Source organism: Piliocolobus tephrosceles, chromosome 7 (genome assembly GCF_002776525.5).
Source record: "Piliocolobus tephrosceles isolate RC106 chromosome 7, ASM277652v3, whole genome shotgun sequence".
Lineage (NCBI taxonomy): Eukaryota > Metazoa > Chordata > Mammalia > Primates > Cercopithecidae > Piliocolobus > Piliocolobus tephrosceles.
Window position 1 is genome coordinate 81,914,309 of NC_045440.1, and position 13,454 is coordinate 81,927,762.

Consider the following 13,454-nt stretch of genomic DNA (forward strand, 5'->3'; position numbering starts at 1 on the left):
CACATCCCTTGTCTTAATTTTTGGTGACCTCAACAAATGTGTATCCTAAATCCCGCCTTTCAGTTCCTTGACTTCCCCTGCTCCCACTGATCTTGTGCTCTGTGTCCCCTCTCCATGTCCACCCCTGACCGCAGCACCCTCATGGTTGCACCCGGGCCTTTCTAAACCACAGCCTCTCCACCAGCCCAGCTCCTTGCAACCCCTTTCAGACCAGTGCTCGTGGTCAAAGCTCACTCCTTCTGTAACCCAGTTCCAATGCTCCTTCAACACCATTGGGACCCATTCATGCTTTCAACGTCTGTCCTTCTCCTTGGTGTCCTGTACTGCTTTACTAGGCTTAAGCTCCGTAGTCAACTGCCAATCATATGTGAACTCAACCCTCTAGTGAGTCCTTAAAGCAGCTCCGTATCATCTGATGCTTCCCCAATACACCCAGTCTCTGCTCAACGCACAGTCTACTTTGCAGCTTCTCCTCTTCTCCCCAGACTTCCAACACCTCCTCACCTATCTTCACTCTGAGCAGATGATCTTGCTTCCTAGTTGGCTAAGAAAACTGAAGGAATCAGAAGAAATTTGTATGAACTCTTACCCCTACCCTCAGCCTCTGCATTAATCTATTTTCTTTCTTCCCTGTCAAATGGGTTTTCCATGTTCTGCCTTCAGGCGATCCCCTCTTTCCTATACACTAGACTCTGTCCCCACATACCTATATGTGAGTACGGAGCCAGGAATTCTCCCAGTGTAGGATCATTCCCAGCCACATACAAACGTGCTGTTGGTTCTCTCATTCTAAAAACAAAACAAACCCAGTCCTCTGAAATTCTACCTACTCATTATCTCACTTCCTTTTTTTTTTTTTTTTTTTTTTTTTTCTGACAGTGTCTCACTCTGTCATCCACGTTGGGATGCAGTGGCGTGATCTTGGCTCACTGCAGCCTTGACTTCCTAGGCTCAAGCCATTCTCCCACCGCAGCCTCCCAAGTAGGTGGGACTACGGGTGCACACCACCATGACCAGTTAATTTTTGTATTTTCTGTAGAGACGGGGTTCTGCTACATTGCCCAGGCTGGTCTCAAACACCTGGTTTCAAGTGATCCACCCACCTCGGCCTCCCAAAGTGTTATGATTACAGGCATGAGTCACTGCGCCCAGCCTGTCTCACTTTTTTATAGCAAAATAGTTTAAAGAGTTGTCTAAAAAGTCAACCAAACCATTCTTCTCTTCCTATTCTCTTTCTAATCCATTTCAGTCACGTTTCTGCCTCTACCATTCCACAGAGACTGCTCTTGTCGGGGCACCAATGAGACTCATCTTCCCTGACCTACTCGCTGCACTCGGCAGAGAGGCCCGCCACTCCTTCCTCCCTGGACATGTTCTTCACTGGCTTCCAGGACTCCACAACTTTCCTGTTTTTGTTTCCTACTTTGGTCTCTTCTGCTGGTTCCTTTTCCAGATCTCTATTCTTGGAGCTCTGCCAGCCTCTATTTACACTCACCTATCCTGTGACCTCATCCAATCTCATGACTTTTAAAACCACATTCTGTGGATGACTCCCACATCAGCAAATCCAGCCCCGGCCTTTCCTCTTTACCTGGCTCATCAATCCAGCTACCATCTGATAAGCTCTACTTGGAAGTCCAATAAGTATCTCAAGCTAAACATATCCAGTCCTGAATGCTGGATCTCCCCCTCAACCTGCTCTGCCTGTATCCTCTTCATTTCAGTTAACGGCGATTCCATCTTCCCTTGCGTGTTGGGCCCAGCCTCGTACTCATCACTGTCTCTTCTTTATCTTACTACACTTAGGATCCATCAGCAAATCTCTTGGCTCTGGCTTAGCTTTTCTCATCACCTCTGCTGCCTCTGCCCTGATCCAGGCCACTGCCATTTCTAATCTGGTTTATTAGAGTCGCCACCCAATTGGTCTCCTCACTTCTACCCTTTATAGTCTATTTCAAAACTGGAGTCAGAGGGATCCTTTGAAAACATAGGCTGGGTTGTGCCATTGTGCTGCTCGGGACTCTAGTGACATTATTAGTGTTCAGACTATAAGCCAAGGCCATCCAGGATCGAGCTCTAGTTCTCTTTCTCCTCACTGCTATCCTTGTTCTTCCCTCTCCAGCCACAGCAGTCCCCTCCTCTTCCCTTAAAAAGCCAGCTGCAAGCTCTAACCTCAGGAGCCTCACACTGGGCATCCCCTCTGCTTCATGTGCTCTTTCCACAAAAGCACAAACCTCACTCCCTTGGCTCCTTTACCTCAAATGTCACCTTCATAGCTGGGCAGACCCTGACCACTCTATCCAAAACTGTACTCCCCACCTGTTTTCTCAGTCCCCCCTTGTTCAGTTCTCTTTTTTTCTCTTACAAACTTTAAACTTTATGTCTGTCTCTTCCCACTAATGTGTAAGTTCCACAGGGCAGTGATTTTGTTCACGTACGTTTTGTTTCCAGCACATAGAAGACTGTGGCACACAGCAGTGCTCATTAAGATCTTTTGTTAAATAAATGAGTATTAAATACTTCAAATTCTCAATTCACTTAAAATCAGTGTTGTTTACACAAAGATGATGGATTACTCATGTTTACTATATTGTGGAAGGATAATTTCATTTCCAGATGAGTATTTCCAGTTTTTAATGTGAAATCTGGAGAACTGTTTACTAGCGATGGTTAGGCAACTCATCCTCTTATCTTTCTAATGCTTGTAAGCAAAAAGCTTTATCTGGTTTAGGCAGTATGAACTTTACATCAGGTTTACAGTCTTTGATTCTATGAAGGGCAAAAAATTGGACTGCATTTTTGCATTTTATGAACATGTTCATAAACCCTTCTATTGGTGCTGTCAACAGCTGATTTCATGGATAATACGAAAAGTTGAAATGCGTTCAGAGAACAGCACAAAGAATGACTTTCTTGGTCTAATTTGGACAGAGTGAGGGTTCGCCTCTGGCCATGAACTACAGAAGGTTTTCAAGGCTACTAGTGACTGGCTAACCTGCTACTTGTCCTTCCTACTAAAATCTGAATAGAAGAGAGAACCTTGCTCTTTTTCTGTGTAGAAAACAGAAATTAGTTATTAGTTGCCTGAAGCAGATGGGCCTAGTTAAATCCCAAAGAGATTTTGACAACTAGGGATGTGAACTTCACCGTGGCTCAGATATCAAGTTGTCAGACATATACAGAAGGCTGTGGATTGCTAATGCATTTTAGAGCTTTGTTGAATATCTAAATTGAGGAAGTATAGGTTATAGTTTAGAAACGGTCACAAAATAAGATCTGTTGGTTTAGATGAAGGTTTGTACAATCAGCTATAACCAGGGGCACCTGTGAGTTCGTTCCCACGGTGCCTGTTGCTATGCATGCTGATTTTTGGGGATCGTGGAAGGGTAAAGGTCACCATGCTGCTGAGGCAGCCAACAAGCAGAATAGGTAAAATGTGTGGGCAAAGAGTCCAGTTTCTCTATTTAATTCCTGGACTTCAAAATGAAGCAAACAAGATTTGGCCCTAATTAGACATGATGGAAACAATGTGAAAATATCCAAGTAAGATGCTGAGAGAAATATTTGATAAATGTAAGTTTTTGGTATTTTATTACTTGGAGGGGGAAAAAGCCAAACACAGCTTACATGAACACAGCTCTTATCATTCCACAAACTGGAAAGTGTTTGCAGATATTTCCCAGAACAGCTCCAGGGCCAGCTAGATTCCTAACCAGGACAGGAACCCACAAAGGCAAAACAAAACGCCAGCGCCCACCTTGTTAGTTTCACTGGTCCTGTCTGTAGCACTCTCTTCCGCCTCTCCCCCTTCCTTCTCCTGAAGGTTTTCATTCTCATCCAGAAGCTTAACAGGGACAGGTGGTGGGGCCTCCTCTTCTAGATCACATGAATTTCCAAGGATACTCTCTACATTAACACTTTGGCGACATTTTTTGTTTCTGTCCACCGAGGCATATTCGGCAAAGTCAGCTTTGCCTTCAGTCTGGGGCCCTGGGAGCTCTTTTGAGGTGGAAGTAGATTTTGCCTTGCCAGTGTGGCCTTTCTCCAGGTGTGCAGCTGCAGCCACCTCCTTGATCTCTTTCACAGTTTCGTACAAGCAGTCCTCCACCATGTTTTCTTGGGAGGAGCTGTCCTTGAGCACTTCATAGGGCCCTTCCATCCCCAGGCCCTGGTCCCCGTCCGCACTTCTCACTGTGAGCATGGTATCCACTGCACTCTCGGGAGGGATTCTGGGCAGCTCCCGACTCTGATGACATTTTGGCTTCCCTGTGCTGTCCTGGGAATCTAGCAGATCCGAAGCCGATGTCTGGACTTCCTCGTAATGCTGCATGCAGGTCAGAGTACTGTCCTCTGAAAGAACTAAAGCAGCAGACACATTAAAAGTGGAGAAAGGCAACTCTTTCAATAATCATTACCGAGAATCAGGTAATATAAAGTTAGGTTAAATCAAGATGCGTGCTTTTTATTTAAGTCTCAGGCACGAATTATAGTTGCTCTGACTGTCAGTTGGTGCCCTACTTCAAACACAGTTTAAAATAAAGCTGATCATTATATCTTTCCCAATACAAGATTTAATAAGTTATCTTGGCTATAAGTATGGTTCACAATTACTTCCCTTAATGTCACTCCAATGAGACTCTTGTAGGCAGATTGTCCAATGTGACCAGAAGATGACCAGTTTGATGCAGCCGAACTCTGGGAGGCTGGACACCAGAAAGGCAGCATGTGCAGTAACCACACTCCCCAGCCCCACTGGCCCCTGCCTGTGTGGAGGGAATTATTGGGAGCCACCTCCTTTCACACAGGTCACTTTTGTTTGGCAGATATAATAGAAACCACAGGGCAAACATGCACCCTTCAGCCATTAGCACAAAGGGACTGGCACCTCATACCTTGCTTCCATCTCACCGTCACCAACAGTCCTACCTCAAATTAGAAAAAACCAAATGTGAAATTCTTGGCCAGCCACAGAGATGCTATTGTGTGAAGCTGTTCAGCCGTCCCTTTGTCAACCGTGTTGTGAGTGCCTGCCATGCGCCAGGGATGGTGCAGGGTGCTACAGACACATCGTTCAACGAAACAGAAAGCCTTGTCCTTAGGACGTGGACAAAGTAAGCAAGTTATTCCATTAGTGTCTCACTCTGGGGGAGTTAGAAATAGTGTCTCCAAGGGGTATGTGAAAAAATGACAATGGATCCCCCAGTCCTTCTGAACTTACCAACACCCCTGTGTGTTCTAAAAGCCCTGATCATCAGGGAGGGGGTGAACTTTTGCTCTCTGGTTCTAGTTGTCTATATCATGTGGACAGAGAACAGGCACTGGTGTCCCGATTACCCCCCAGTTTCCTTATCAGTAAACGGGGGTAACAGGACGCCCTCCTACCTCAGGTGAAAGCATGGTGTAAACTCGAAAGCAGGAAGGAAACCTAGCTGCTCCTTCCATCAGCAAGAGCATACAATGCATGATGTGCAGGTCATGCAGAGTGGCTGACTGTGTGCCCAGGGCTCAGACTGCCTGGTTCCAATTACAGATCCTTAGCCCGCTGGCTCTATGATATCAGGCAAATTAGCAACATCTCTGTGGAAGGCAGAACGACCCTGAAAAATGTCTGCCTCCTAATTCCTGGAACCTGTGAATTTGTTAGGTTTTGTGGAGGGTATGGAGGGATTAGGGTTACAGGTGGAATTAAGGCTGTTAATTAGATGACTGGGATGAGAGGGAAGCCTGGATTATCCAGGTGGGCCCAGTGTAATCACAGGGGTCCCTATAAGTGAACAGGGAGGTGGAAGGGTCAGAGAGCGATGTGAAGAATGAGGGAGAGGCCAATGGATTCTCCTTGAGGCTTCAGGAAGGACCACAGGCCTATGGATGCCCTGATTTTAGTCCAGTGAGACCCATTTCAGACTTCTGACCTCAGAATTGCAAGTCAATAAATTTCGTTATTTTAAGGTTTGTTATTCGTTATTTTAAGGTTTAAATAGTTATTTATGAGGTTTGTGGTTATACTGTTACAGCAGCAATGTGCCCAGATTTGTCACCTTTAAATTGTGAATAGTAATAATAACTATCTTACAGAGTAGTGATATTATTAACAGTAATCTCGTGGGGTAAATGAATTAGTACATGTAAATTTACTAAAATATTCTAAAAGAATAAATGAATTAGTACATGCACCAGTCTTAGAACAATGCCTGGCACACAGAAGTGGATTAATAAGTAGTAGTGTTCATCCAAAGTAGTGTTTTGCTAAAACTGCTAGTAATACTAAAAGTGAGCAATAACACATTTCCTACTTTTTCAGCGACATATTTTGAGACCTAGGACTTCTAAAGGTGGTGAGGCCTCTGTGGAAAGCTGGTATTTTTGAAGAACTTACTGTCCCCATTGGTGAGTGCCCCATTCTGCTCACTGCTGGCAGGAGCGTCTGTTGCCAAGCTAGTAACTGAACGGCTGAACATCTCCTTGTCTGAAGGCTGAAAAAACAAAAACACAAACACAAACACAAATGCACCACATTGCTAAAAATCTGGGTGGCAGAGCAGAGGAGAAGATCCATGGCTTTTTCAAAAAATTAAAACAGCAGAAACAGAAAACAGAATCTCCTACATTAGTCCCCCCTTATCCACAGAGGATACATTTCAAAACCCCCAGTGGATGCCTAAAACCATGGGTAGTACTGAACCCTACACAGACTATGTCTTTTCCTATCCATATACGTTATACCTATGATGATGTTTAATTTATAAGTACAGTAATTTAACAATAACCACTGATAATAAAATAATAACTATGAGATTAAACAATAACCACTGATAAAACAGAATCACTAGAATATATTACAATGAAAGTTATGTGAATGCGCTCTTTCTCTCTCTGTCTCAGAATATCTTGTATGGTTCTCGCCTATTTTTGGATTGTGGTTGACTGTGCGTAACTGAAACTGCAGAAATCAAAACTACAGATTGAGGGGAGCTGCTGTTTTTAGATTTAAATTAAGTAAAATAAAATAAACTGAGTTCCTTGTTGGCTAGTCACATTTCAAGCACTCAATAGCCACATGTGGCCAGTAGATACCATATCAAATAGGAGATACAGAACACTTCCAGCACTGCGGAAAGGTCTATTAGACAGTGTTGTCCCAGCATCTTAGGGGCACTGGGAATCTTCCAAAGCCATGTGCAGAGCTTCCTGCCGGATGACCTACACAGGGCTACAGGCAGGTTGGGAGATATCAGTTCCCTTAGCCCAAGGCAGGAAGGGGACTGGTCAAAAAAGACCACAGCAGCCTCATGCTTCCAACACAGGTGCTGTAAATCATTATTACTGGTAAAGGTGTGCCATGCCATGAGAAACGGGGAAAGGCATCAATCACCCTTTGTCATATGAAGGGAACAGACATAATCTGGTTAGAGATAGATAATGCTATTGATTTCTGAAACCATTTTAGAACCAGCCAAGCCTCTGGCTGCTAGGTTCACAGAAACAATAATACGCTGAAAATTAGCTCTGCATTTTTTTTTTTTTTTTCTGATGAGGTCTCAGCTTGTTGCCCAGGCTGGAGTGCAGTAGCATGATTATAGCTCACTCAAGCCTCAAACTCCTGGGCCCAAGAGATCCTCCTGCCTCAGCCTCTGGAATAGGTGGGACTACAGGTATGCGCCACTATATCTGGTTAATTTGAAACAAATTTTAAGAGATGGGATCTTGCTATGTTGCTCAGGCTGGTCTCGAACTCCTGGACTCAAGTGATGTGCCCACCCCAACCTCCCAAAGTGCTGGGATTACAGGCGTGAGCCACTGTGCCCAGCTCTGCAAATCTTTCTTATACTCACAAATAAACTTAGGACATTTGGAGGGAAGAATGGCGTCAACAGTTGGCTTTCTGCAGGGATAGAATGTGTAGATGTTACCCAGAACAATATGCCAGGCTCAGCTATAGCTAAGAGTAGTCAGAAAGCAAGTTGGTGTTCATGTATTTCTTTAAATACCCAACTTGTCTCGGGTCGCAGCCTGAATCACTGCAAATGTGATTTGCTCCCTGTCCTTTTCATAGCTTGCGTGTTCCAAGAGGCTACCTCATGCTCCAGGATTCTACAAGGAAAGTTGTGATGTAAACGGCACATGAACCTTTGCTAGTTGGCCTCACAAATTCTCTGACTCTTGATTGGAAGCTAATAATAGACAGCAGATAGTTCATGCCGTGCCATGATCCAAAGTGTATTGGGAGTCAGCTGTTTCAATCCAATGCAGTCCATTCACATCTGATGAGCCCCCAGTGAGATGGGTCACTGTGTTACGTTGCCAGGAGTTTGCAGTGCAGGTGCTAATATCCCAGAAATGTTGTTATAAATGGGCAGGCATTGGTGTGGGGGAGGAAGGTTCCCAGGTGGGCCCATAACAGCATAATTCATCACAGCTGAAGTTACCATAATCTAGACTCTAACTACTATTCCTAATCTTTGCTTCTATGAGATGAAGCATGCGCAAGTTGTGTAAGATCTAGGAGCTGAAAAGCTCTTAAAGAGAGCTGGGTGGGCGAGCGTGTGTACATGGGTGCCGGTGCCCGGGTAAGCATGTGTTCCTGTGTGTGCTCGTGCTTTCTCACAGACATTCACATCCATATAAATGAGGCTATGGGTTGGAGCAATAATGAATTATATGGTGGATGAGGAAGAAGGCATAGGGATGGAAGTCAGCTTTTTCCTTTTATTCACCTGCCACTCTCTTCCTATCTCACCCAGGCTGCTGCCGACCTTGAGTAGGACAGCAGGAACCCTAGCTCTAGGCCAGGGGCTCTCACACTTAAGCATGCAACAGGATTGCCTGGGGTGCTTCTTAGCCTTTCACTGGGCCCCACCCCCAGGAGAATTCGCATTTCTAAGGAGCTCCCAGGTGCTGCTGCTGCTGGTAGCGGTCCAGGCCACACCGCAGAAGCAGCCCTGCTCTAGAAGGAAGTGAGGGATAGCGGTGCGAGCCCTTCCCCAGCCCCTCCTCACCTCCCAAATGGCACCAGGAGAATGGTGGAGTGAGGAAAGGCAGGGGCCTGGAGTCTGCATGGGGAGAAGCGACAGTGGGGCATTCCCTCCATCCCTCCCACCCTCCCTGCTGAGGCCACCGCAGCAGCAATCACCAGGCAGAGCAGAGGCGCTGGGAACAGATGAGAAGTGGGGACAATGTGGACAACCAGAGATGGGAACAGGGCGAGAAAAAGAGTAAAGGGAGGAGTGGTGATGAGGGCCCAGGAAAGCGGCAAAGGGTGAGGTGGGTGTGTGGATGCAGAAGGGAGGGAAGGAAAATCCTGGGGGTCCCAGGAGGAACCGGGAGTCCTGACAACTTCCTGCCTGCTTGGGCCAGAGGAGTCCCAAGGATTGGCAGGTCAGGAAGCCTAGACTGGAGATGGCCCCTGGTCATCTCTGCAAACGTCTGCTGGCTGCGGGTTTTACATCAGACCTTGGCTCATCCATGCTTCCTTGTTTGCACCCCTCTCCCCGCAACGAGTTTTTGCTTGACCTTGAGAAATGATCTCCTGAACAAGAAGCACCTTTTGTTGTGGCACTGCCACGGGACTCAGGGCAGACTTTGAACTCTGCCTTGCTAATGTGAGGATGGGCCCCTCCACAGCGGCTGTTCAAAAGCACGGGCCTGGGTCAGAGAGGACAAGGAAGGAGCTGGACACTCTCAGGCTGTTCCTCACCAGGGTGGATGCCTGGGGGGCCTCAGGATCATCAGGACCTGTAAGATACTGAGGGCTGGGAAAACACCAGCAAGGCCAGGCTATACCTAGGGTGCTGTGGGTCCCAGGCTCCCTCCAGCTTCATGACCTGTTGTTATGGGTTGAACTGTGTCTCTCCAAAATTCATGTCCAAGTCCTAACCCCCAGCACCTGAGAATTTGGAAACAGGTGCATTTGGAACAAACATTTGGAAACAGGGTCATTGCAGATGAATCCAGTTAACATGAGGCCATGCTAGAGTCAGGTGGGCCCTAGTCCAATGTGCCTGGTGTCTTTATAAAATGGGGAAACTTGGACACAGCCAGCCATGCACAGATGGGAGGTGATGTGAAACACAGAGGAAGGTCGCCATAGGAAGATGAAGGCAGAGATTGGGGTGATGCCTCTACAAACCAAGTCACACCCAAGGTTTGGCTGCAAACCACCAGAAGCCTGGAGAGGCCTAGAACAGACTTGCCCTCAGAAGCAACCAATCCTGCCAACACCTTAATGTTTGGACTTCTGGCCTCCTTCCTCCTCTGCGAAACAAACTTGTTATGTAAGCCACCCAGTTTGTGGTCCTTTGTTATGACAGCTCTAGCAGATTAATAGAGGCAAAAAACTCCCATCCCTGCAGTAGGTGGGAGCCATCTGAGGATCATTCTGGCAGCAGCACTACTGCATCCATCTCAGAAGCTCTCCCAGTGAACGCGGGGTAACTGCACAGGCCTCCAGCCATGGCGGCCACAAACCTACAGAAAGAGGGTGTGTGGTGGAGGGGGCCACGGTTTAACTTAGGCTTAGCTCTCCCCGTGGGTTCTACTCAGGCTGTGGGCACGTGGGAGCACACTGAGATAAGTAGCTGATGTTCTGGAGCACGCACGGACAGGCGGACAGGTGGACAGGCAGACAGGCGGACAACACACGCAGGCTCACCACGTTCATCAGGTTCTCATGGTCCCCACTGTGCTGTCGCGGCTTCTTTTCCCTGAAATGAAAAGGGAAATGTTGTAATGTCAAATGTGCCCCCCTAAAATCAAGCGCACACGACCCTTTCCTATCCCAATTCTTACCAGCTTTTAAATCTCTCTTGTTTTAAGAACCATGTTTATTTTGTCAACAAAGACAAAACCAGACACTGACTTGATGGCCCGTTAGCAGGTGCTGGGTAAGAGGAGGTCAAGCCTCAACTAGGAACTGTCCCCTCCCTTGGCACCCCTTCTTCTGGGAAAAAAACATACAAGTTCACAAGGAGAGGACCGAAGCCCGGGCTTGCGTAGAAACTGTTTATACCTAAAGTAGCAGAGTAAGTTATACCTTTTTTTTTTTTGAGAAAATGTGGACAATTATCTCACTTAGAGTCTCTGCAAAGTCACACACTGCAGTGGGATGGAGAAAATAAAGAAAATACAAATTTTGGCACGCCAGGAAGGGTACATGCTCTCAGGATGAGTCATATGTACTTCCAGTCTATGGGAAAGTCTGTCAAGTAAAAATAGAATTTGTTTTTACTCGGGACAGTCTAAAGAAAGCCATCAGTTGTAGAGAATACGCGGCCGGCCCATCCACGTTCTCTATAAGACAAGGGTGACACCTAGTGGGAGCATGAGTAACTACAGAAGCAGGCCCGTCCAGGCCCAGGGAAGTCCGGGCGCCGTGGCCTTTCTTCATCTTCCCAATCATTCAGGCTCTGTCCCAGCCACAGAGGTCTGGGTCCAGGCTGGGCAGGGATCAGGAGGCTAGCTGGGTTCAGAGAGTCTTGGCTTTTCTCCTCCTGACAGATTATAGGGTAGGAAGCCATTTCAGAATTTTAAGTGACGTTCCTGGAGTTGCTTCCGTGGTGGAGGGAGAGTTTAGACAGGGCTGGCTGACGGTCAGCTGGTCTACATGGGCCTCTGGTGGCATCCAGCCCATCAGAAGGTTATGTGCTTTGTAACAGTTCCAGAATGTCCTGAAAATCACTTCTGGTTAGAAAGAACTTCTCTGAGCAAAGATTTCTCTTGTTGGGGGGCGGGGGGGGGGGGGGGTACTGACATTTTACATGAGACAGAGGAGACAGAGAAAAGTATAACTCTAAAAGAAGGACACTGATGATTATTTCATATACAGCATGTTCCTCTCCTGGGAAAATAATCTGTTTCTTGAGAAACTGAAGGTCTACACTACACATTTTTAATCATAAACAATCCCTCTGAAACCACGTAGCAGCAAACATTCTGTGACTTCCGCGGGGTGGTGGCAAAAAGATGCGCATCACACAAGATTTCAAAACACCCACAGATGAAGACAAAATCCATTTTGACAAGGGTGTGCTCAAAAGAACTGCAAGACTTTCATTCTGGGAAGTTTAAAATACAAAGAACAGCAAGACTTTCGTTCTGGGAAGTTTAAAATATAAGGGCTCTTCTAGTTGCTCCCCAGCAAAACCAAATATGGGTTTTCCTTCAGTGAATAAAGAATGTCCCAAGATGCTCTGCAGTGGACAGAAGGGAGTTAAAACTAATGCACAAAACTAATGCACAAGTTTCTGGGACAGCTCTGTGGCGGGATTCCATTCCTAACAGGTTTTTCACAGAAACTCTTCTGGGTACAGGGTATGTATTAGTTTAAGGCACCGGTATATACACTCTGGTTCTCACCTGTCACAACCAGAGCACAGGAAAATGAGGAAGGTGATGACGAAGAAAATGGCGACAGTGGCCAGACTTCCCCACAGGGTGATCTGCATCTGTCCGCTGCCCAGCAGGCTCCCCGTGGGCCCCATGGCAGGAGCAGGCACTGGTACCAGCCGAGGGAATCAGTCAGTCCTTCAAAGGTGGCGACATGGGGGCAGAGAGCTGCATGCTGCAAAGAGACCAGGGCATTTGGAGAGTAATTCTTGGGTAAAGTGGGAGAATCTGTAATTTGGCCCCCGTCAGGAGCGAGACCTTTGCGCAAAGTCGGAAGCATGTGCTGGATGCTGAGGAGAGCCCCAGACTGGACTTGAAATTGGACTCTGGGCAAGGCCCCTCTATGGTCTAGGCCTTTATTTTTCTTACCTGAAAATGAAAGTGGGAACAAACAGCTGCCTGGCCCAGTGTTTGAAGCAACGGATGTCTTGTCTTGGTATGTTTGGGGTGGATTCTTCTATTCTTCTTGTTCTTTTTTTTTCCCCCCTTCAAATAGGGTCTTGCTCTGTTGCCCAGAGTGCAGTGGCACAATCATGGATTGCCGCAGCCTTGACCTCCCTGGGCTCAAGCAATCCTCTCCTGAACCACCCCGCTGTCCCCTACTGCAGGGTCTACAGGCATGCACCACCATTCCTGGCTAATATTTTTATTTTTTATAGAGACAAAGTCTCACCATGTTGCCTAAACTGGTCTCGGACTCCTGGGCTCAAGCAATCCTCCTGCCTCAGCCTCCCAAAGTGCTGGGATTACAGTGTGCCACTGCGCCTGGCCTGGATGGATTCTTAATGTCTTCAAATAAAGATTTCAAGTACTCCATAGCAAATAAATACATGCTCATTTGGGTTCATTTTTAAAAAAATCAGAACAGTATATAACAATTCTTATATAGCTTTTGCAAAAATGCAACTCATCATCTGCCCCTGCCCCTCACTGCCTTCTCTCATCTCCCTCACCCACTGTTCTCTGAGAAGGTTTAAGGTCAGTGTAACTAATGAAATAGAATGTCTTTATATTCGCCTGCATTTATTTATTCTGAGTATGTTATGTATTCTATGTTTTCACTACCCTGCCAT

The 13,454-nt window shown here is 46.5% G+C and overlaps 1 protein-coding gene across 4 annotated transcripts in view; it reads right to left on the bottom strand.

Annotated features, from left to right (window-relative positions):
- Window positions 1-13,454, bottom strand: part of PAG1 (phosphoprotein membrane anchor with glycosphingolipid microdomains 1) — a 143,638-nt gene that overhangs the window by 13,251 nt on the left and 116,933 nt on the right. For all 4 annotated transcript variants that reach the window (XM_023227825.2, XM_023227824.2, XM_023227826.2 and 1 more), the window contains 4 exons: window positions 12,352-12,556; window positions 10,649-10,700; window positions 6,377-6,473; window positions 3,758-4,359 (listed from right to left, as the gene is read on the bottom strand). In XM_023227825.2, coding sequence (XP_023083593.1) covers window positions 3,758-4,359; window positions 6,377-6,473; window positions 10,649-10,700; window positions 12,352-12,476 — 876 coding nt within the window. In that variant the 5' untranslated portion in view covers window positions 12,477-12,556. The remainder of the gene's footprint in view (window positions 1-3,757; window positions 4,360-6,376; window positions 6,474-10,648; window positions 10,701-12,351; window positions 12,557-13,454) is intronic.